The sequence below is a fragment of the Seriola dumerili genome, unplaced genomic scaffold (assembly GCF_002260705.1).
Source record: "Seriola dumerili isolate Sdu_G_001 unplaced genomic scaffold, Sdu_1.0 BDQW01000138.1, whole genome shotgun sequence".
In the NCBI taxonomy this organism is placed as follows: domain Eukaryota; kingdom Metazoa; phylum Chordata; class Actinopteri; order Carangiformes; family Carangidae; genus Seriola; species Seriola dumerili.
In genome coordinates, this window is record NW_019174393.1 from 18,803,429 (window position 1) to 18,829,520 (window position 26,092).

General features: G+C 40.1%; 1 protein-coding gene across 5 annotated transcripts; it reads left to right on the top strand.

Moving 5' to 3' along the window:
- The first annotated feature begins 1,650 nt into the window (after window positions 1-1,650).
- On the top strand, window positions 1,651-21,293 carry LOC111224834 (CCR4-NOT transcription complex subunit 4-like). Of its 5 annotated transcripts, XM_022749504.1 has the most exons (12): window positions 1,651-1,824; window positions 3,103-3,300; window positions 5,033-5,119; window positions 5,227-5,328; window positions 5,421-5,546; window positions 6,254-6,375; window positions 8,007-8,064; window positions 8,237-8,492; window positions 10,467-10,800; window positions 10,882-11,039; window positions 18,609-18,854; window positions 21,007-21,293. In XM_022749504.1, exons 1-12 carry the CDS (start codon window positions 1,651-1,653, stop codon window positions 21,291-21,293), a joined length of 2,148 nt encoding a protein of 715 aa, XP_022605225.1. The 5 variants fall into 5 exon arrangements, with proteins under 5 accessions (XP_022605225.1, XP_022605222.1, XP_022605223.1 ...); XM_022749501.1 differs by having other exon boundaries at window positions 6,254-6,396; window positions 10,467-11,039; XM_022749502.1 differs by having other exon boundaries at window positions 10,467-11,039.
- The last annotated feature ends 4,799 nt before the right edge of the window (window positions 21,294-26,092 follow it).

Sequence of the window (26,092 nt, forward strand, 5' to 3'; positions counted from 1 at the left end):
TCAGAGTCCTTTCTTTGCTCTGGAAAGACTCCCTCTCATGTCTCCTCAGATACAGCTCTCGTTTGTGGTTTCTGGTTGACCTCACACTCCTCTCCATGTTCTGGGATGTTTTCCTCTAGTGGAACCTCAGATACGGTAGTTGTCTCAGGGTGGTCCATGACTGTAGACTGCTTCTCTCCCTCACAGATGTGTAGTCTACTGGTTTCTGTCTCTGAGTGGGAGTGTGTGTCTTCTGAGTGAGACTTAACTCTAAATATGACTATGTGTCATATAATGTGTCATAATGTAGATTCTGGAATGTCAAGACACTGGAATGTCAAGACAGACACACACACACACACACACACACACACACACACACACACACATACACACACACACACAGAAATACAGGAACAAACATGTTGGTGTTACTGTAGTTGTGAGGACACTATTTGACAATGCATCCCTTTGCCCCTAACCCTAATTTTAACCCTCACAACTAAATGCCTATCCTCAACCTAATTCTAGCCTGATCCATGTGTGTTAGTGTGTATTCAAGTTAAAGTCATAATGTGTAACTTTTCCACATTAAAATGTCCACAAACAACTAGACCAGGCCGATTCAACTGGCGGCCCTCTGGCCAACTCCGGCCCGTCAATCAAGTCCGACCGGCCCACCGATCATTTGTTTAGTTACAAATAAATGTTGTTGTTTTTTTTTTCTTTACAATAAATCCTCTAGACCACAGAGAGGCTTTAATCATACAGCAGCCTTGGTAAACAATTTCACCTGTCCCAGGAAGTAACTGCAGTGTCTGTTGTCAATATGTTCCAACTTTCAACTGTAGTTTGTGTTGTATTGTAGGGATGGTACTGAAACCTGGTATTAAACGGCCTTAGTGTAGTATAGATAAGGTCCAATGTCTCTCTATCTCTCTCTCCCCCTCTCTCTCTCTCTCTCTCTCTCTCTCTCACTCTCTCTCTCTGAGCCTGTGTGTATAAGGGGCGTGGTCAGCTTTGTCTCATGCTGGAGCACCGTGCAGCACACACAAAAACACAATGGCAGAGAGAACTAAACGTTCAAAGTATGGTTCAGTGTTTTCGAGCAGAAACACGAGCGATCTCTGGAAACATCCAGTCAAAGTCCGTCACAAACAGACGGAGAAATGCAGTATTTGACCGACTAGGTCGTAGTTCATCCGTTGTTGGTGCAGGTGTGTTTTCTACGCTGCAGCCTGGAGCCCACACACAGAGTTAACTGAATTTTACCGACATAGGTTGATGATGAAAAGTAACCATTAGCTAGCTGACTGTTCTGGGTGTGTTCTTAAATTCTATGTGAAATGGACAGAGCATCATCTGAACTCTTCAGACATTCAGGTTCAGGTCACTCACAGCAGGTGGGGGGTTAGTGATGTGGGGGCTGCTGGTGAACTACTGCACAGTAAAAATACAGTTACAGTAAAAGTCATGTAATAAATCAATGTGTATTTTATTTGTTTTACATTTCCATCATTACAAAATCACTCTACAATAGTGATTGTTCAATACAGTGCTGTTGAATTTAGCATGTAGCTAAGCTCCTGTTTATCTCTGCTCCAGTGTCTGCGGCTCCTCCCGTCCCTCTCCTGTGAAAGCTGTCCAGTCCAGTTAGAGTGGAATCATAGAATGCTCCGAAGCCCCGAGGTGAAGGACGACCCGATGGAGTGCCCGCTGTGTATGGAACCGCTGGAGATCGATGACGTCAACTTCTTCCCCTGCACCTGTGGATACCAGATCTGCCGCTTCTGCTGGCATCGAATCAGGACGGACGAGAACGGTCTCTGTCCCGCCTGCAGAAAGGTAGACCCCAGTCTCCTCTGAAGCCTGCTCAGACTCATAATAACTAATACTAGTCCAACTGAAAGAGATTCGGTCACCTCAGTTATGCAAACCTTAATGCTCACTTCTGATTTAGTTATGTTAGACCAATACACCATTGTAAGGTGACCAGCATGCACAAAAGAATCAAGAATTAAATCTTCTATTTAGTGTATTTTTACAGAACTATAGAACTTTATGTGAGGAATCATGTTAATTCAATTAATACTTGTTGAATCTTCACTTTTTTTATTAAATAATTCCTTTTTTATAAAATCGTCAAACACTTAATCTATAAAATGCTAATCATAAATTTGCAGAGCTCCACAAAGTAAAAGCTGCTGCACTGACACGAAACAGAAAGGTGGTAAATCTTCACACTGGGGGGAATTAACACCCATCGCTATGTAACGTCACATTGTTAAATTATAATTCTTACATTATATAATAATGTTTATTATATTATTATAATATCACATGTTTATAATTATTATAAAAATAAAACATACAATTCTGTCATAACACCACCACACTATTATCATATTATTCTACGCTATTCTACGCATTTTATATTATAGTATATTACGTTTTATAATATATTAGCATTTTTTTATGTATGATTTATTTATTTATTTATTTATTATATTTTGTTTCATTTTTTATTTTATTACATTGACAGGATACAATTTTTTTCATAATTTTATTTTTATTACATTCTCCTTATGATTATATTTATTTTACACCATTAATGTCCACTATACTTTCCTTTTCACCCTCTCACAAAAGACAGATACATAGGACTACATCACATATTAACCTTGAAAACACACACACACACACACACACACACACATAATATAGACACATACCATACACATCATATTCTTTTAATTTCTGTATCTCTATAACTGTTAATTGTTTTTGTCATCATTTACATGTCTGTTCATATGTACACACAAAATGTTTCTCTGATTGCTTTTTTTCATTCACAGTCAAGAAATTGTGTGTGAGCTAATATCGTTTTAAGCTAGCACCCAAAGAGGAACCACACTCACTTTTTCTTTCCCCTCAGACTCCTACAGTCACTTGGACCCCTCCTCTTGACTTTTTGCCGTTTCATTTAACTGATTATCTCTTACATTATCTGTTACTCATCAAAGAGCTGACTCACACTGAACACCATAGCTTGTATGATACCTGACAGGTAGAACATTAGATTGGGGATGTTTTCCTTAACTGATGTGTGTGTGTGTTGTGCAGCCATACCCAGAAGACCCTGCAGTGTACAAGCCTCTGTCACACGAGGAGCTGCAGAGGATAAAGAACGAGAAGAAGCAGAAACAGAACGAGAAGAAGCAGAAGATCACAGAGAACAGGAAACATCTGGCCAGCGTCCGCGTGGTGCAGAGAAACCTGGTGTTTGTAGTCGGGCTATCTCAGAGGCTGGCTGACCCTGAGGTGAGACACACACACACACACACACACACACACACACACACACACACACACACACACGTATTCACAGTGTATGTTGCAATGTAATCTGTCTATCTGTCTGATGAAATTAGGCATTGGGGGGAAATACCACACACCCATCTAGCTAAATGAAAATAAAAATAAATGTAGAAATACAGAAATAAATACATGAATAAATGTAGAAATGAATAATTGATTAAATAAATACAGACATGCATAAATAAATTAATGTAAAATACAAAATGGATAAATATTATAATAATGATAAGGATAAAATGAGGATGTGAGGTGATGACATTTCATGTCAAAAAGTTCAAAGGTCAACTTCAGTGTGACACCATAATGTTTTGCAAAAACACTTCTGGTCATTATTCAACACTTTAACTCAGGAAATACAGTCACAGTCTCCTTCCTGACACTTGGCAGGTTGATGGAGGAAACGACCACGAGTCGGTGATTCTAGTTTTGAGTAAAAACAATGCTCCCACAGATACGCATTTGTGGAGAATTCTGCTAACCTTACTACCAAGGGATTGTAGAAGGCAACAAAACCCTGTCACAGAAAATCTATCCCAAGATGGCTGAACTCCAAACCTCCATCTATGAGCTGCAGTCTCATAGAGAGTCACAGAGGCTGAGCAGCATAATAACAACAGCGAAATGGTTTGAACAACCACTGTGACCTTATTCAGCTTTGTATGAAGAGAAACAATAAGAGATGGAAGTGTTTTTTCCTTGTTGGGGTTTTGCAAGCAAAGTTTATTTGTATAGCACTTTTCGCAGAGACTAGTCACAGAGTGCTTCACAATTAAAAGAAATGAAAAAGAATTAAACTCAAAATATATCAATTAAAAGCAAAAGTATAAACACAAGATGAAATGTACAAGAGGAAAAACAGATATAGGACACTGGTTAAAAGCATAAAATACCAAATGCTACTTAAAAGCCTTTGTGAACAGATGGTTTCCAGTTACTTTTTAAAAGAGTCCACAGAGTCAAGGGATCTCAGATTTAGTGGGAGAATACTCCAGAGCTTCAGAGCTGTTGACTGAAAGGCGCCATCGCCCTGGATCTTAAAGCGTGTTTGTGGTATGTTTAGAAAACCAAGGGTGGAAGACTTAAGAGCTCGGCTCGTGGTGTGAGGGTGAAGGAGATCTGTGATGTATTCTGTGGCCATGTAGGGCTCTAAAAGTTATCTTAAAATGGATTCTGAAATTAAGGAGAAGCCAGTGCAGGGAGGTTAAAATAAGTGTTATGTGTGACCATCTGTTTGATTTTGTTGAAAGCCTGGCAACAGCATTTCCACAGTTTGTAGGCACTGTAGGGAGGATTTGTGAATTACAATAATCTAATCATGATGAGATAAAAGCTTGTATTAACATCTCCATTTCATGTTGTGACACCACAGATCTACCTTGGCAGTATTTCTGAGGTGAAAGAAACATGACCTAGTCAGAGTGTAAGTGGTTTGGATGACGCAACATGTTGGTTGTCTCTCCACACTGGCACTTAAAGTGAATTTTCAGATCATCTGCATCAGTATTAACTACGTGCAGCTAAAAGTCTGTGCGAGGCTCCCTGTAGTAACATTTAGACGTCTCCCTGGCCTTCTGCAATTACACAAAATGAAATTTAAAAAATGATCATTAATGCAATAACCATGATGATGATAAATGATTATTACATTTAAATATTTGCTCTCTGCGTTTCACAGGTTTTAAAGAGGCCAGAATATTTTGGGAAGTTTGGCAAGATTCACAAAGTGGTGATCAACAACAGCACGTCGTACGCCGGTTCACAGGTGAGGCCATCCTCAGCGTCAGCAGGGGGCCTCTGTCAGGGGGGGGCCACACTGATGAAGCTGGTTTTTAATGTCAGCCTTGTCTCTGTTGTCTGACTTTTCCTCAGGGACCCAGTGCCAGTGCCTATGTCACATATATAAGGTCTGAAGATGCTCTCAGAGCAATCCAGTGTGTCAACAATGTGGTGGTGGATGGCAGAACACTGAAAGTGAGCTCCAAGGATTAAAGTATAGAGAGAGTTTATACAAGGTTCATCGGCTGGTTGTTGGTTAACTGTAAAATATGTTTTGTGTTTTTCAGGCTTCTTTAGGAACTACAAAATACTGCAGTTACTTTTTAAAGAGCATGCAGTGCCCCAAACCAGACTGCATGTATTTACACGAGCTGGGGGATGAAGCTGCTAGTTTTACAAAAGAGGAGATGCAGGTCAGTGGAGGCGGAGAATGAACTAAACTTAACTCAGTCAAACCTGAGCTCACAGAATCCAGTGATGTCAAATGTCCATTTTGGATAATCGCTCATTGAAGAATAATCAGACACTCTGAACTTGCCTCATAATCAGCAGATTGAGATTGATTTTCTTCAGTGGAAGTAATGCAGGTGACAGTTATTTGTACAGCCATGGCAACAGTGTAAACAGGAACTGCAAGCAGCCAATCCAGTGCCATTTTCCATGGTGCAAAAATGGGTTGTGGTGAATTCACTGTCTCCATGGCGGTATAATACATCACCCAAAGCATAATGGGAACCCTGCTGGAAAAATCTAAAGAGCAGGGGGGCAACAGGAATGACTAAATCCATGAATCAGAGCTTTTTCTTTTTACATTACACTTCTTGACAGAACTGAGGCTCAGAATGTCCCATCTGCAGGGGTCTAATGTTCCTGCAACACTCACATTCACATCTATCAATATACAAATATTTACTGCTTACTGTTTAGCTAAGACATGCAGTTAATACAATAAGTGTTTAAACAACGGCAGCAAAACCAGCCACAGGTTCAAGCCCAGTGTTTAACTTATACACCACTTGTATTTTGCCTTAGTTTGGCTGAAGTTCCAACATAACAAACTATCTGTTGGTATTTGACATTTTTGTGTGATGCTCTCTCTGATCTGTCCTTTTGCTTCCAGGCAGGAAAGCATCAAGAGTACGAGCAGAAACTACAAGACCTCTACAAAATCAACCCGACCTTTCTACAGACCTCAGCTGTGTCAGGGGACAAACCAAAGGGCAAAGCCAACTCGTTACACATGTATTCAAACAGCATCAGTCTGTCTTTGTGTATATGTATCTGTGTGTCTCACTAGTCTTTTGACATGCTCCTCTCTCCTTCACTTTACTCAGTGTAAATGAAGATATGTAAGCACAGCTTTACATTGTTGAGCGACCTCTCTTTGCTTTCTGTCTGTGTGGTGTCATAGTCTACAGCCGTCAGGGAAAACCACCAACGGCCTGTCGTCAGACCACAGGAAGAGTCCCCCGTTAGATGGCTCTGACTCTGAACACTCCTCCCCTGAGGGCCCCAAACCTGACCTCAGCCTTGGCCCCATACCGGACCTCTCTCCTTTCTCTTCAGACTGTGACGTTGCTAGGTAAACTAACTAACTTGACAACTCTGCACAAGGTAGATTATTCATCATTCTCTTTTGATACAAAGGCTGCATTAACCAAGTAGGTCAGTCATCTATTTTTAAAAGTCTTGACGTCATGTATAGAATCAGAATCAGCCTTTATTGGCCAAGTATGTTTGTGCATACACGGAATTTGACTCTCACACAGTACACAGTATCAGTAACAAGTGTCCAGGGAGAAATACATGGATATGCAGCAACACAAGGACAACAAAGCTGAGATAAAGATAAATAAACATAAATATATGACTATATTATACACAATTCAGAGGGAGAGGAAAACACACAACACACAATATCTAGTATATCCATATCAAGTCAACCAGTAGGAAACAGGTGGTGAAATGCGTGGGAGAGTAAAGGCAGTGCTGAAATAAATATTAAGTGGGTAGTGTAAGTTTCTTTATATACATACAGTAGGTGGTTATGTGCAGTGGGTGCATGTATGCATGTCTGTGTGCAGTATATACAGCCTGCCTGTATTTATATTTAACAAGTGACAGATGATATATGAAGGTTATTATACAATGTGAGTTTAAATACAGAATGAATAGGTAAGTGGATGTTTTACTCCACACTCGCATGGGGGAAGAAACTGTTCTCAGCAGAGTGGTGAATATGACATGACATGATGTTTTACTGATGGAATTAGTTCTGTGGAAATACATTATGCTGAATCTATTTTACCTCAATGATTTTATTTTTTTTTTTTAAATGCCTCCGCGCAGACAACCGCCATGTTGTTTTCAGGTTGTCTGTCTGTCTGTCACATTCTCATGGACGCAATATCTCAGTAACGCCTCGACAGAACTTCTTCACATTTGGCACAAACATTCTCTAGAACTCAATGATGAAATGACTGTGACACAGTTTAACTCAAATGTCTATAAGGATCAAATTAAGCAATGACATTTTATATTCAAAGGGTCAAAGGTCAACTTCACTGTGTCATCATCATGTTCTGCAGAAACACTTCAGGTCATTATTTAACACTGTAACTCAGGAAGGAGAAACTGTGACCATATTTCCTGACACTTGACTGGTTGGTGGAGGAATCAACCATGAGGCGGTGATTCTAGTTTCTTCACATTAGCAAATGGGCTTTATTTGTGGTTTGTGTGCTTATTTGGGACTTTGTAACAGTTCACCTTTACTCTGTGTTGGTAGTGACATTATCAGATAGGGTTAAAACACTCCTCAGTCTTCTGGTGACTGAGTCTAACTACTTTTTTTTCCTACTTTTCTTTTTCAGCCCCAGCGACAAACTGCCAGAAATGATCAGTATAGGCAACGGTGAAACCTCACAACTGGTAAGAAATGGACTCTAGACATTATTAAATGTGTGAGTGACGGTGGCCTGAGACTCGGTTGTTGGACATTTGATCTAACACATGAAACCGATTGAAAAACACTTGAATATCAGGATTTAATGTATGTACTTCATAAATAAAATAAGAGACTGTACTCTCTCGTGTGCTGCAGCTCCCGGGCGGTGACTTCCCGTCGCCCCCTCCTGGCCTCAGCAAGCCCAGCCTGGTGGTTCCTGTCAGTGTCACAGGCCACACAGCTCACTCCCTTTTTGAGGTGGCTGCTGCAGAGTCCCAGTCTCTGTTCTCAGACAACAGTAACTTCAGACATCCAAACCCTCTCCCCAGTGGACTGTGCAGTTTCCCCAGTTCCCCACACAGCAACTCCGACTGGCCCACTGCACCAGAACCACAGAGCCTCTTCACCTCAGGTGGGTCTGCCCGCTGATAGCAGGGTGTGCTGGTTCTTTAAGTCTCCAGTTGTTCTTTAAAACAGAAATAATGGATTGTTTTACAATGGCAATGAAACACTGATTTGAAAACAGTTACAATGTGAAAGGAGCTAACTTAGTGATGAACCTACAGAGAATTAACAGCAGACAGACACAGAGAGCAGCTGGTGAAGATGTTGGAGCATTTAGCAGCTACAGAGGCAGATACAGTATTTCCCTCAGAAATGGGTAGAGAGCAAAAAGAGAGGGAATGTTGAACTTACATTTAGCAGGTGAACACAAACACGACTCCAAATGAATCAGTGGTGTGCGGAGACTTTTACAATCAATCAGTCAAATTTTATTTGTATAGCACTTTTCATACAGGTTAGTGCAGTTGAAAGTGAGTTGAAAGGCAACTGATGAGCTAAAAAGAAAAAGGAAAAATCAAGTAAGAAAGCTGATAATGAGATGCAATAAAATAGATTGAAAAAGCTATGATAACATTAGCAAGCAAATAAACGTAATAATAAAACAACAGATAAAGTACAATAAAATACAATTCACAACGTAGATACAATAAAACAAGTGAATAAAATGAAGTGACTAATGACTAAAAACCATATTTAATTAACAGTCAGGCTGAAGAGGAAGGTTTTGAGTTTAGGTTTAAAGGTTTCAAAACCTGCAGCTGCTCTCAGACTGTTCCATCAGCTCGGAGCATAAAAGCTAAAAGCTGCCTCGCCAAAGGTTTGAATCCTGCACTTTGAAACAACTAACAGACTCAGAGGACCTGAGGAGTCGTACTGGTTCGTGAGTGTCAGCATGTGAGGCGTATCTGCCGCTGCAAGACCGTGAAGTGCTTTAAAAACAAATAGAAGAATATTAAAATCAATACTGAAGCTGACAGGTAACCAATATAGGGACTTTATAACACCTGTGACGTGTTCCACAGATACAGATGTTTACAGATAGGCAAGTCAGAGCTAAGCAAAATATTTTCCATTATCTGAGAATGACACACTCCAGTGACAATGTAGAATCATGCATTTGCCTGCCTCAATGTTGTTAATCTTTCCTGGCTCATAGTCTGGACTGGAGACACAGGGAAGAGGCAGGGACTTGGGTCCTTAGGAGTCGTAGCATTTATTTACTGACAAACAGCCTCAAGTGCACAAACATTTACTGCTACATTCACAGCTACACTGCTATGTTCTAACTTAGCAGCTCACTCTCTTCTCCGGTCGCCAGCATCACCAATCTCTCTCTCTCTCTCTCTCTCTCTCTCTCTCTCTCTCTCTCTCCTTCTCTCTCGCTACGCACACAACCTACGTACTGATCTATTCCTGAAATGAGCGGCTCTACTCCTGTAACAACATTCTGTCTCAAACCTACAGTAGATCTCACACAGAGATGATAGATCAGTGTAATTTGCTTACTTACTTGATATTGCTGCGTCTTTAACGTTTAATGCGCAAGTTTAGTTTCCACACCATAATGCTGCAATATCATAACTGATCTCAGAACAGTAGAAGAGTCAAGGCCATTCTGACAAGCACACTTTGGCTATAGCGTTATCAGCAGTCAAAGATCACAGGATTATCCTCAATGTGATTTAAGATGCTGTCCTCTCCTTTGTCAACTGGACACGGTCACACCCACAAAAATGACACCATAGATACAACAGCTGGAAGTCAAGCTAGCTTCAGAGATAACACCCTGCTGCCATCACAAGAGGGCAGTAAATAATATGATGAAAACAAACAGGGCTGTTCTGAGATCAGATGTAAGTAGAGGTATCACTTCTATTTCAATATCGTACTAATTGCCAAGTTAAAGCTAAAAATAAACATCAAACACTGCTTAAAAATTGCATAATAAAAACAGAGGTGTTGGTAGCTGCAGTGTAGGCAAGCTGCTTGAGGAACCTGTGTGTGTGTGTGTGTGTGTGTGTGTGTGTGTGTGTGTGTAAAGATACCATCCCGGTGTCATCATCTACAGACTGGCAGGCAGCTTTCGGCTTCGGCTCATCCAAGCAGCAGCAGCAGGAGGACGATCTGGGCTTTGACCCCTTCGACGTCACTCGCAGGGGTCTGGCTGACCTCATAGAGAAGGAGCTCTGTGTTGAGGACAGCTTCAGCTCCTCCCTGACGCCCCCCAGCTTCCTCCCCCACAGAAACCACAAACATCTGCTAAATAAAGGCCTCGGACCCCCAGGAGGGCCCCCACCCTCCCACCACCTCCCTCACTCTCACCATTTCTCCCAGAATCAGCACCCTCACAGGGGAGGCTACGGCTTCCCCACTCACCTTAATTCTTCATCATCATCCTCATCATCACCGTCCTCATCCTCCTGCTCCTCCACGGTCTTCTCCTCCCCCTCCTCCTCAGCGTTCCGTCAGTCCTGGACGGGCTCCACCTCCTCTCGCAGTAACTTTGTTCATTTGAACCACACAGTCAGTCCAACAGCCTCAAACAGCAGCTTCTTGGACTTTACACTGCTGCCGGGACATCACAGTTCTGGGCTGGGAGGAATCCCCATCACAGGTAAGACTGGATCAGGGAGAGGGGGTGTGGCCTGTCTACATATAGTGGTGTCTGTCTGTTCTAATGTGAATTACAGGTCTAAGTTGCTGTTTAGTGTCATTTGTTTTCGGGCTGCTCGATTATGGCAAAAATCATAATCATGATTATTTTTGATCAAAATTGAGATCACGATTATTTAACACGATGACTCATTGACTTTGGAAACATCACGAACTTAGTAGACTCAGTAGACTTTTTTGAACTTTAAATACATTTCAATGGAAAAACAAATACATTTTAAAAATGATATGAATAAATAGAATAATACATAAAATGTAATATTTATAATATACAATTAAATATATAATATAAAAATTATTAAACATAATTTAGGTCAAAATAAATAAGATCAACTACAACACATCAATCCTGGTGGCAGCTTGTTGATGGTAAAGCTAATATCAAGCACTAAAAAGAAAAAACATAAAATAAAAAAAGTGCGTCAATGTGGTTTTCTGGATATACAAGATAGAAATTAAGTGTGGGACAGCAGCCAAACAGGACACGGTCTCTCCTGACTTTATATAGAAAGTCTCTGAACCAGCAAACTGCTCAAGATGACGCATTCCTACGCACGTTGCTAACATACGCCGAAACATAACCAGGGAAGTGGATGGAGGTATGGTTATTGTAGGGGGAATGAAATTTGTTGAGAAACAGAATGCGGCACAATAATGGTTTTATCTCGATCATCTTGTTTTCATAATCGTTGAAAGCCAAAATCATAATGGAAAATAAATTACATTAATTGCCCTAATTTGTTTGTTCATCACGGCATCATTTTACCGTTTTTCTGGGTTGCAGTTGGGGTTGAAATGTTAAAACAAGGAAAACTATTTTGGATTTATGACATTGTCAGACTCCCAGAACGCTTTGAAGGGAGGGAAACTGTGTCATTTTGTTCACATGTAATATTCATAACACACCCACATCTGTGTTTGCAACACCCAGCCCAGTGATGCATGCCAGTGCAAGTAGGAGAACACACACCACTGAGCTGTTATCAGCTATCACAGCACGTGTGTGAGTGACGCATATTTGGAACTACTTTTAGAACTGGGAGTAAAGGCCGTCTGTCATCTTTCTTAAGTTAGGAAATCAGATCTCTGCTGATCCAGATGTTATTCATCTGTTAGCGGCTGCCAGGAGGTGGAATGTAGGGTGAGACAATCGGACATTATGCAGGAGGAGAGATGTTCCGTGATGACTAAACTGACATCCTGCCAACCTAAGCTTCGAAACAGTGATGATAAACCAACAGTTGATCACTGCTCCAGCTCCTCAGATAATGCACAGATTTATTCATGTCCCATTACTCAGTGTTACTGCATCCATTCAAATCTAAGGATTATTGATCAATTAATTTCTTGAAAATTAGCAATGTCAAGGCTATTTTTGAGAGATATTGCTTCTTCCCAATTGGTGAACATCACCAGAAATAAATAATTTCCTCACCTGCGAGGTAAATTAAAAGGAGTTTCAGTTAAACAATGAATTCCATGTTTTCGATGATGATGATGTTCAATGTTCATCGTCCATTTACAAAACAATTGCTGCATGTGCAATGTTGCACAGCACATGCATGATGCAGCGCTAACATAGGTTGTGTAAAATTACTGTATGTGATTGGTTAGTTCATCTTGTCAGATTATCTAGCCTACTATATATCTGTAAATGGTTTACATACATGTCTTTGTAAGATTTAAGTTAAAGCTGAACAGTTAATTGAAGTATTATCAAAGTCGCAATTTGGATACGTGCAATATCCAAATCACAGGAGCTGCATTTTTTTTGATAAAGGTAAAATGTATCGCAACAAACCATAAATGTGGTGCTACAGAGATGCAGCAAGTCTCCAAATAATTTTCTCCAGATATAAAGGAAGATGTTTGTTTGGTACAAGCCCCAACAAAAAATAACATCATTTTTATATTTTTTTCAGTCAAAATCAAATCAAATGCAAAAATGATTGTGATGTATGAAGTATTTATTCTTGAAAGGGACTGCTTCTGCAGAACATGACATCATTGTAGTGTGCTGCATTGTGGGTAAACAATTGTTCATTTATTGACCACTTGGTGGCAGCACACTCATTTACTGTAGCATCATTGCAACACAGCTATGGTTCCAGTCTGTTTCTGAGCATCACCAAACACAGACCCAGTCTGTACTGGTTTATACTGAAGTGTCACTCAACACCTGCTGTAAATGCCAACACAAATCTTGTTCTTGTTTGAGATAAGAAAAGAGAAGGAGCTTTGCAGCAGTGATAAGAGCAGCTCTCTGCACCTTACAAATAGATTTCAGGTCTCTCTGCTCCCTAAGTCATCATGATGATATGTATTTCTAGTACTAATATCTAAAAAAGTGGTATGGTCTTAGATTCATGGACTAAACCTACAACTCTAATGGAGGCAGGCAGAGGCAAACTGTCCTATAAGAATATACATATCTATGATATCTCCTTATAATTTTTCATTATTAGATGACTTAGAACTGGTAGCCTATTAGTTACTGTTATGCGTCTTTTCTTTAAAGGTCCAACATGATATAAAGGTAGATGTCCATGTGTTGTTTGATTATAAAGCAGGTCTAGGTTCTATATTAATACTGTGAAGTAATCAAAGCGCTCAGTCAACAGAGAAAAGCACACAGACTGTATTCAGAAACTGAGCCTTAAAACAAGTTGTCAGGACTTCTGGAACTTTGTGATGTCACAACAAATCAGTCACCAGCCTCAGCCATGCCCCAAGCCCCGCCCTACCTGACCTACCATTCAGCCTTGTAGGATTTGGTTTCTCTCAGTGTTTTCATGAAATCTGCAATATTTTCATTCGATCACTCAGAAAACAGTCAGCCAGTCAGAGGAGAGGCTCAGAGCCTATAATATATATGTAGAATATATTATGTAACATGGTCCTGCAGTTCCCACTGTGCAGTTTACAATGTTAACATTAGCAGATAAGCATAAGCGACCGACTGTGGTTTTGCAGGTTTAAATACCAGCTTTTTCTATAAGCTGTAGCCAGATAGCTAATTAATCTTAACTCTGGCAGTTTGTACAATAATCTTCTGGAAAACTACTACATGACTAAACCAAATGGTCATTTTGTATAAAATACCAGCTTTTGCTAGCAGATTTTATTAGCTGCAGCTAGTTAGCTAATTAATGTTAGCTCTGAAAGTTTGTACAAAACTAAAACCATGTGTCATGCTACGTGACTGAAGATAAATGGTAATTTTATATAATTTAATGTTCATAGTACTGTATTAGTTATCAGAATGTAAGTTTACAGCTGTTTTGTTCCCTGTTTGGAGCAATAGACAATTACTTCATACTTGTACAATCAACACAGAGGTTAGCTTTATGCTACTTTTAAATAGTATAATTGACTTTGAGGATGAGGACGAACCACTGAGTATATCTGTAACAAGCTAATCTGTGGTTACTGGAGTGTTAACTTCCCCAAATCCAATAAAGAGCAAGACAGAACTGTTGATGTCAGCCTAATTCACAGTAGCATCCAGGACTGGCAGCCACACAGATGGGGAATACTACAGTAGTAAATGTGATGTGCCAGCCTTGAACAGGGCTTGTCATGCTCCTTTGCTCCTCAGAAGCAACGAAGATTTACTGCTGTAGGTCGTAAGCTAGTTAGCTGAAGTCTAAATGAAGCGGACAGGGCTGTTCGCATAGGATACTCAAATTAAGCAGCAGCTTCTATCTCAGGCTGGAGCTGTCCACCATTTCTGATCTCATTATGTATCAGACTTTAGCAATGTCTAAATATAAGGTAATGATTGTTACATGAAACTCTTTGAAGAGCATGAGGCTACATTGGCAGACAACCTTCTTCTGATAACAGTCATAGAAGATATCAGCTAATTCAGTGGTAAATAATTCATCCCTGTGAAGGAGTGGCACTGGATAACTTGATTAAAACAGATTCTGAAGGCAGATCTCGTTCTCATGAATTAAACATGGCAGTGCTTGTTTATCTGGGGATGCAAATGGCAACATAGGTGATGATGTTAATGCCAGTCATGCTTCCCTGCCTGACAGCCTGATTAAAATGAAAAAGGGGCATGGTGAGGGCTAAGCAAGGATCACAGGGGAATACTGAGGGAGGATTGTTTCTTCTTAATCACTGATGTTCTGGGGGTTACTGCTTGGCAGTATTTAATTGAAAAGCTTAATATAATCAGTGGTAGAAGAAGTATTTAGACCCTTTCTTTAAAAAAAAAAGTAAAAGTACAAATACAGTAAGAGTAAAAATACTCCATTACAAGTAGTCTAAAGGAAATATCCTGCTTCAATAAGTATTAGTATTAATATTAGTTAAAGCATGAAAATAAAACTATTGATTGTTCCCTCTGATTGTTGTATTATAGATGACATCATTGGATGAAGCACTGAAGCATCAGTGTGTCAGCACCATTTTACTGTTGTAGCTGCTGGAGATGGAGCCAGTGTGCAGTACTTTACACAGTTATATACAGTTATATACAAGGTCACCAGATAAATCTGAAGGGTCGTCAGATAGATAATGGGAGAGGAAAGAAGAAAAAAAAAAAAAAAAGTTCTGATTCATAAATCTGTTTTCAGCTTTTGGAGTTTTTCTCTAATCTTTGATTTTTGGTGAGATGTTGGATCATTTCAACATTTATTGAAATGAAACCATGTGAGAAGTTTAGAGGGAAAAATAATTACTTTGTGGAGCTGTGACCCAGACCACACACTGCTTTTTTGTAAGATGTCACAAGCCAAAGGTTGGAAACCACTGATCTAGAATGTGTTGTATTTTTAAAGCTTAATATTCATCTGAAAAATTACTAGTGATTAAAGCTGTCAGATAAAGGTGGGGGAGTAGAACAATGAAATGTTTTCGAGTGGAAGTATAAAGTAGCATAAAATGGAAATAACAAGTATCTCAAAATTGTACTTAAGTACAATACTTGAGTAAATGTACTTAGTTACTTTCCTCCACTGAATGTAATTAGTAGTATCTTATTTAAACTTAAACATCTCAAGACGTTGTAATAAATAATGCTTCATAGCATTTTCATTGTCTCTTCTATTCAACAATCTCGTAGCAAGCTATAGCTGTGGGAGCTAATGAGTTAGTCAACTAACGATCATCTTGTCTCGTTAGTATTATTATTCATAGAACCATGGTAACTGGAAAGGCTGTGTTCGTCGTGACGCCTGCCGTCTGCTGTGTCTCATTAGACAGAACTCTAAATGATTCCAGCTCCCAACCACAGTACAGCGGTACTGCTTCTGGGCTGCAGGACAAAACATGGCAGATGAATAATTAGCCCACTCCTGTCCTCCCCTGGACTTAAAGACCCCCTCAGATGAAAATCAAGTTTTTAACCTTGTTACCATCCACATGATGTTTTTATATAATACAAGACATGTGATGAGTGAAATAATCATCAACACCATGGCTGAATCCGTTTTTATGAGACTGTCATTGGTGCACTGCAGTTCAAGGTGGAAACACTCAGACAGCCAGGGTTTCATACGTCATAAACCTAAGGAACCAATCCTGTCAACTTGTGGGGACGGGAGGCGGGGCTAAATAAACCTGAAACCTTGTCAGTACAGAGAGAGAGGGAGAGAGTTAGCATTAGCACAACCACTAACACTGTGTCAGCCACTGCCAGTTACAAGCTAGCAAACAACTTAAACAAATAAAAGATGCTAACTATGCTAACCGTTCTGATATGTCTGCGAGTCTCTGATTCTGGTCTCAACAGACTCCTCATCTGAGTCTGGGTCTGACTGAGGCTCAAACATGTTTCCTCCTCTAACCATCTTGATACTCTCTGCTCTTTCACCTGTCCACCTGGAGCAAGCAGGTGGAGGGCGGGGCTCAATGCCTGATCCAGATTTCTCAAGCAGGAAGTAAGAGGAGATGAGCTTCAGATCCAGTTTGTGTATGGGGAAACCACGCTAATTTAAATATGAATCATAGCAGAGGATTTTTACATAGTTTAAAACAAGTCTGAAGGAACTTTAAGTCAGATCTCAGATCAGACCACAGGCACAGAAATCCAGCGTGGAAGATCTAATGTTCACAGTATAAAGTCTTTGAACATTTTATGAAATCAAATGATTTTTCACTGATTCATGATTTAATTTTGGAGCTGTAGTCAGATGTATTGTGCAGCTCCCTGTGTTTAGGCAACATTCAGCATTTCGGAATTTTATGGTTAATGTATGGAAAAAGTCTGTAAGGTGTGGCGTGAACGGTGAAACTTTTCTCTCTGCTCTAAATCTACCAGTCTTTCCCTTTGTGACAAAGTAACGTGGCTCCATGTCCCCAACTTCAAAGCTTTAGAGTTTAACATTTCAGCTGCTAATTCTTTCCTTGTCTAATTTCCTCTCGCTGTGTTGTCAGATTGTGAAATGAGGAGGCCGTTCTCACACACCAGCAGCCCACTGTTCATTTTCACCACTAGCTCTAGAGTTGTCTGCCAGCACTGAAATAGTCTGCATGACGTCAGGTTTTACATTTGCATTGAAGGGCTGTTTCACACCTCAGCTGTTTGGTTTGTTTGAAGAATCCGCCGGTGCGTTTGTCCGTTTGATTCTGTTTGTTCAGGCTGGTGTGAAAGCTGTCAGTCAAATTCTGGTGCGGTTTGTTTGTGGTGTGAAAGCAATGCAGACACAACCACAGGACTTAATGACCGTAGGTATGAAATGCATAAATTCACAAGCTAAACTTCTATTAAAGCTCTCTTCTCCTGTGTTTTGAAGTGTTGATCCATAAGAAGATATATTTGTGGTTTTAAGAACCAAAAAGCATCTCAATGTAGTTTTACATCTCCTCTCTCAGGCTTCTCTCTGGAGCTCTGGTAACAACAGGTCATTGAGCCAATCAGTAGAGAGGAGGCTCTGAGCCTCTGTTTTCTGGGTGACACACGGTCAGGCCGACCACAGGTGACGGATGGAAGCCTACTGCTATATCTTGTTAAATCTCAGGTAAATGTAAATGGTGATGTCAGGCAGCGCCGAACAGTCAAATTCAGACTAAAGTGCTCCAGTTCTTCTGAGTCCTTAATAGAGATCAGCTGAAAATAGCAGATTCAGAAAAACACTCTGAGAAACAAAGTCCTGCAACATTGGACGGTTGGTCCAGGTGGGCCGTGCTGGGGGCATGGCTGAGGTATAGTAGTACCGCTAACAACAGTGTATACAGTGACTGAAGAAAAAAATGAATACGATGTTAAAAAAAAAAATGGAAAAAAACATTTCCTTTGAAGTATCCTTTATTTATTACTTTATTTATGGACCACGAGCCTAGATTCCTTTGCAACAAAAAGAAGGGCACTTGATTTTTACATGGGCTGTGCATCCTTACAGTCTCTGTCACAGTCATGCTGCTGTCATTTGCTTCAATAGGCACAAAGTGCACAAAATGAATCCTGAAGTCATTCCGGTTCATATTCTATACTATAGCTGTAAATAGGGCACTACAACAATGTGAGTCAACCCTGTCCTCTGTCCCTGTCTTCATGCAGAAAACAGCAGTTGCGTAGAGAGTATAAATGTGAAGGAGTGGCAGGACGGCCTCAGAGCGCTGTTACCCAACATCAACATCAATTTTGGAGGTCTGCCCAACTCCTCGTCTTCCTCCTCGTCGTCATCATCATCCTCCTCCTCATCCGGCGTCAACCACACAGGGGCACCAGGGATTTCTGGGAGTGTTTCTCACAGCCTCCGTTGGGACGGCACAGCCAGCTGGATGGACCCGGCCATCATCACAGGTAGGGGAAAGGTCCTGCTCAGAGGTCCTGCAAAGATAATGAGCTTTTAAAAAAATCCAGGGAGTTATCTTAAAGAGAAAACACCTCACTGTCACATTAAAAACAGAAATACTAACACTGAAGATGTCTTTATCCAGATTCAGATCACAGATTAATACCAGGTGGAGAGGGGGGGAAACATTTAAGAACCATTTTCCACACAAAGTGTACACCTGAATTTCAGTACTCGTCAGTCTCTACTGATACATATCCAAAAGATTAGATACATTCCAAGGGGACATGGTAAATTTAAATTTCCCTGTACAAGGATGAGTTACCTGTAGGCACAGAAAACAGAGGACGTGCCATTCCATTATAAAAATTGATTAAAATCCCAAATGTCATGTAAAATAATTGGTTCAAAATCTTTTGTGTCATTACCTAATTAAAAAAAAAAAATCTTTTGATTATTAATGTTCAAAACCAGGAGCTACAACTAGGATACATCATTTTGAATCAAATATCTGTCACTCTCCCAGTTGAAGCTCCACTAATTGTGTTTTTCTATTAATGTAAAAATCACTATGTGTAAATGTGAAAGATTCACTTGCAGTGAAAAACAGAGAATTTTGATCCTTAGAAAATTCACAATATTTTATCTGCTATTTATTATTGCTAAACCAGTGAATACAGTGTATTTGCAATTTAGCCAATAAGAAAGCATTGCAGTTACACTTTGTTAAGTTTAGTTAAGTTTTATGCATAAAACTTTCACAATGCTCGTGCAACATGGTAAATCACATCATAACAGAAACATGACATTATATCTGCAAAATAATATGACAGTGAATCAACAAATCAATACGACACGTACATTTTCCATATCCTGTTCAGCAGAGTTGAGCTAGAGCTGTGTTTTACACCATTATACCTCTTCATAGGATTATTTTTTACATGGTACCTCTGATCCCCTGCACCCATATACATATACACGCACACGCACACACACACACATGCACACAAAAAAAAAAAAAAAATCAAATTCAATTAATAACTAGAAGAAAGCAAGTACAGAGGCTGGCTACAGAGAGCACATTGACCAGACTACAGCCAGATGGCTCATTTTTGGCCTTTTGGAAAGTTACCTAATTCATTCACATGAATATAGACACATTCATAGATTTTGATCCTCTTCATCAAACTGTCCATCGAGTTTCAGTGTTATAAGAATTAAATGATAAATCATAAATCAATGGTGAAGTCTTTTAATGCCACACACCCTTTGTGGATGTAATGGGCAATTAATAAAATTTTATTCTCAATTAGGATTTTGGCTTCCCAACAATTATGAAAACAAGATGATCGAGATAAAACCATTATTGTCCCGCATTCTGATTCGCAACAAATTTCATCCTCCCTTACAAAAGCCACCCTCCCCCATCCACTTCCTGGTTAAGCTTCAGTGTACATTAGTAACGTACGTTAGAGTGCGTCATCTTGAGCAGTTTGTCAGTTCAGAGTCGGTCCAGCCTTTAATTTCCTTGGACTGAGTTACTGAGTGGAATATGTTAAATATATTTTACCAAACTGTTTTGGAGTTTTCAGGATGTTGGTGCAGTGCACTACAACATATTTGATCTCATTTATTTTAGTCTAATTTATTTTTATTTATTATTTTTATATACTGAATATATGTTTAGTAGTTTTCAGTGGGTTGTGGAAGATATTTTAATCTAATTCATTTTTGTTAATTTTTATATTATCTATTTAATTCTATATATTTAGATATAAAATATAATTGATTTTTTTTATCTAACTTTTTTAATGTATTTTTATATTTCTTTCCATTCAATTGTATTTTAAGTTGAAGGATGTCCACTGTTAAAAAGACAAAGGTTTTATTTAAAGTTCAATAAATGCGTGGTGTTTCCAAAGTCAATGAGTAATCGTGTTAAATAGTCATGATCTCAATATTGATTAAAATAATCTTGATTATGATTTTTGCCATTATCAAAATGTAATTGCTATACATTACTGATTTTTTTTTTTAATCTTGTAAATCCCAAAACATCCCAGTCGGCGGCCTGAAAATAGAATCTTATTTATTTATTGGTATCTTAAAACGATTTCACTGTAGAAAGCTGTATATGAGTGAAGCTTGTCTCCTCTGCAGGGATCTCAGCCTCCAGCAGCAACAGTCTGGACTCTCTTCAAGACGACAATCCTCCACACTGGCTCAAGTCCTTGCAGACGCTCACAGAAATGGACGCCCCATCCAGCTCAGCTTCACAGAAAGGCCCTTTAGGGAGCCAGCGCCCCCCCTACAGAGCCGTCTGGGCGCACTACCCAACCCCCACCAGCCAGTTCCACTCTCCACCACCAGGCTTCCAGACAGCCTTCAGACCCCCAACACAGACCCAGACGGACCTGCGACAGAGCGCCGCCATTGACCGCCACTAGGGACTCTTAACACACACACACACACACACACACACACACACACACACACACACACACACACACACATATACACACACACACACACACGCACACGCAGCTTAAGAGTACAAAACTATTAACAACTAATCAGATAATATAAAATACTCTTGTGTTTCTTGTCTTGGTTTCTGATTGGTTGCTGGAGTTGGTCAAGGCGAGCTACCTGAGCTGCACTGTCTGAATGAATCATGACCACAGAGGTCTGCTGAGACAAAATAACATTCACTCTGTTCAGATCAGAATCAGAAGCAGTTTCCAGATTCTGAAAAGGTTTTTTGTCATCACAAGGTCAGATACAGCCATCATGTTGAAAAGGTGTGTTTGAGATGCTGTGGAATAAAAACGGCTGATGTATGCGACATGTTAAAGCAGGTTGCAGCTGAAAAAAATCCGGGGATGTGTCTCTGTAGCCCACTCCTCATCTCTGTTTGAGGCTACAAGCTCAAGGCTGTCTTAGCTACCACAAGCATAACACATCTCAAATGCCAGACACTGGGTTTTGCCAAAGAAGAAGAATATGTGGAGTAAAAAAAGAATTTTCTTGTTCTGTTGCATCAGTTTTGTGAGTGAGTTTAACAGTGTTATAGGAGTTTAACGACACTAAATCAGTGCAGTTCTCTTTTCATACACAGGATCACAGGAATGTGTCGAGACATTTGAAAAAAAGCAAAACCTTTTATCTTTGATAGAGGAGGTGAAATCCTGGTGTTCACCCAGAAGCAGTCTCCACCAGAGGGTGGGATGTCGGGGTGTGTCTGCACACACACCAACTGTTCCCAAGTTGGTGTGTATGGCCTTCAGGGTCGTATATTTGGGGCTACACACAGATGGTCCTCACAGACAAGGGCATAAAAGAATGATTTGTGCTGAAGGAATACAAAGCTTTTAACACAGTGGTAAACAATGGTTTGAGTATGTTCCATTGACTTTGACAGGAAGTGTGTATCTGTGGAGCCCTGTACTACGGTGGCCCTTAGAGCTCAACGCACTGCATCTTAAGAAAACACATGCAAACAGACAAAACATCTTCATCAGTTTGACGACACCTGTGCTGCAAATACTCACTAAAAACACTAAACATTAGACACTAAAAAGTGATGAACCTGCTGGGACACACTTGTTGTTCAATGCTTTTAACTCCAAAACTAACAAAGCAGTGAAGAACAATTGTGTCTCAGCAGGTTCATCAGGTTTTTCAAAGTTATTTTTTGACTTAATTCCAATAGTGACAGAGGCCACAGGTTGGACTCGAACCTGGGCCACTGCAGTTATGACTGCGCCTTCATGGTACGCAATCTACCAGCCGTTTGTGTGTTTGGTTATGTTGTGAGTATTTGCAGCACACGTGTTGTCAAACTGATGAAGGTGTTTTCTGAAGTTGTTTGTGTTCTGTCTGTTTGCATGTGTTTAAGCTGCAGTGCGGTGCGCTCTCAGGGCCACCGTACTGTGACCCCGCTCCAGGAGATCTGTTGGCCAACCCTCTTTATCAAAGGGTTGAAAGTCGACAGACATCTGCATCAGGATGTGAAGTGCCTCCGCTCAGAGTGGGTTTAGCTCACTGTCAGCTGTCTTCAGAGACCTTGCCCATGGCGCCAGATTTATATGACAGCTTAAAGCCTCTACTGCATGAGTGACGGGTCCCTGCACATTTAAACCGTTTGATTTCACCACTACGGAGATAACGGGGAATGAAAAAAATCACCCCTTTCATTTTTTGTTTTGCCAACAGAATAAAGAAAGAAGAAAGCGACTTAAATCCTTCTTTTTTGGCTCATATTTAAAAACCAAGATGTGTAGCTGTGATCAAACAGTATGTTCTAATGACAGCAGAACGAGAATACAACCTAATGTCACTGTGATTCACAGGCAGGAAACCAAATTAAAAGCTGACTATTTGATTTTCCCATGTGGGTGGGCCTCCCTACTAACATGGCACTTCATGTCACAATAAAAATAATATGTGGTATTTTATTTCTTTCATGCAGGTTTTTGCTGCTTTAGATAAATACAGCTGATAAATATTGAACAACCTGAGGCTCTGTTGATGAGGGGGTGAAGCTTGTGCGGTCTGTAGGCGGTCTGTAGGGGCCCATCATGGTGGTGTTCAGTGTTCAGTGCTCAGGCAGGTGAACATCTTCAGCCAGATGTTGCTGGTGGATGCCATTTTCAATGAACACCGCATTTAGTTGATTAGTGTTACCAATACCACACTGGTCCTGGTAGTTGCTTAGGTTGGTTGCCAGGCCAACCTCAGCACACCTCAGGGGTAAGCTGAATGGAGTTGGAGAGGAGGCAGGGACTCATGGACCCTGTTGCTGATGAGTCAGTGTTGAGTGGACGAACCTTGGGGCCCACATAGCACACGCAGGTTTTTGCCAACTCACTAAGTTCTATCTCCAGAACTTCAGTTCAGGTCACCAGAGAGGACAGCTATGCAGATTGATGTGGGTGTAGTCAAGTCAGGTCAACTTTATCTCTTGAGCATGTTTAAACACAGCTTGAGCTTATCAAAGTGCTGCACAAAGGACAACTTAAATAAATAAAAGAAAGTAAAACACAAGGAAAGCATAGTAAATATACTGTATACAGAACATATAAACATACTAACAAAATCAAGAAAATAACAAGGAGCAAATACACAATTATGAATAGAACAATGGACTAAAAGGTTAGTTAGAAAATGTATTTTTAGCTTAGATTTAAAAATGGAGATGGAGGGAGCTCATCTGATTTCTAATGGAAAATGGTTCCATGATTTTGGAGCAGCAGCTGCGAAGGCTCTGTCGCTTTTTAGTTTCAGTCGTGATCATGGGACGTGCAAGAGGGATGAGCTTTCAGGTCTGAGAGATCCAGGAGCTGAGTCAATGAATGAGGTCTGTGATGTGAGGTGGGGCCTCGACATCACAGACTGAATTCTGACTTGGACAGGAAGCTAGTGAAGGGAGGCCAAGACTGGGGTGATGTGCTTACACTTTTTAGTGCCAGTCAACATCCCTGCAGCTTCATTCTGGACCAATTGTAAGCGAGATGATGCAGTCTATTGAAGGCCTGATTACAAAGAATTACAATAGTCTAGTGGAGTTGTGATGAAGGCGTGGATTACTTTCTCCATATCATGGAAGGACAGAATCAGTTTTAGTTTGGTTTGGTTCTTAACTGATAGGAACTGTTTTTTACAACAGAGGTGATGTGTTTATCAAGGCAGAACTAAGTCAAGGAATACACTACAGGTTTTTTGCATGAGACGTGGTCTAGCTTACTTGCAAGTTTGCCATCCAGATATAGATCCAAAGCAAAAATAACTAGGACTTGTTTTAGATACACACACATACAGGCAAATAATCAATTAAGATCAGTGAAAGGTTTTATTGTAGCTTGTCAGATGTGTTCATCAGCTGCACATCAGCTGCTCAGTATGGACTACATAGACCTCTGCAGGTTAAGAGGTGTGAAACCATCTACAACTTATGTTTACATCGAAGCAAAACACCAGGAGATAAGGTCTTCATGTTGGAATTTCGTCAAAGGCGACGTAGACAATGATATGACCGTCTTACTTTCCCGTCAAGTAGCCAAACCAAACTCTTTGATATGACATGGTGGTGCTCTACAGAGACACCTAGTGGTAACAAGTTTTTAGAGCAGTTCAGTTAGTAAGTGAATGTAATATCTTTACGTTTATAATTATATGACCCACATGTAGTAATGTATGTAATGTAGCTTTGTGGAACAGATGGAACATGGTTTCCCTTGTTGCCACATAGCTTCAGCCTGTTATCAACAGCCCCCCACCCCATTATCTGTTATTGATTGTTGGAAACTCTCATGAATTAAACAGTTACAGAAGTAGAACTAGTGACATTTTTCAATTTTCTGTGTCTGTTTTTATGCATATTAGGCAGATTGTTCCCATTCTAATGGACACGATATCTCAGTAACACCTTGACATAACTTCCTCAAATTTGGCACAAACATTCACTTGGACTCAAGGATGAACTGATTAGATTTTGATGGTTAAAGGTCAAGGTCACGGTGACCTCAAAAGACACTTTTTAGCCATTACCCAAGACTTCACACAGTAATTATGACAAAATCTTTACACAATTGGTTCATATATTCTATGACTCTGGATAAACAGGGATTTAATCTGAAAGTAGTCTGATTGGAGGAGGCAGACAACCATGAGGAGGTGATTCTAGTTTTGCAGTTGATTCTTGGGGCAGTGTATGCTGGGATAGCACAGCTTCAGACCAACTCAAACCTTCAGTAACATGAGGTGTACGTCATGTACCCATTAATCATCCAAAAGCTTCAAATTTAAATGGTTCTAAATATTATCTGTTTATAAAGTCATGACAAGTTTCATTGTTCAACAGTATCTTTAAGAATGAAGACACTGATGCAGTGTAACATGTTTTCACAATGTTTAAACCTATCTAAAACAAGGAGCCTTTCTAAATCTGGAATGTAAAAGAAACTAATTATTAAATAAAAGAAAAATGTAAAGTGTGTTGAGTTTGTTCCTTGTTTTTCATCCTTCTCTTCAGTCAGATAAAGCTTCAGGTCAAACACAGATTATTCTTTTCTATGACAGATTTTAAGCAAGTCAGCAAATCAGTCTGGAGGCAAACCATATAGAAGCAGGTTTGACTGTTCAAACTCTGGTATGAATCAGTTCTCTCCATTCATGTAGGAAGTGGTTTTGAGCTCATTTGGTGTCACGTTCACTCCCCTGCACCAACTCGTGAGAGGCTCTGATG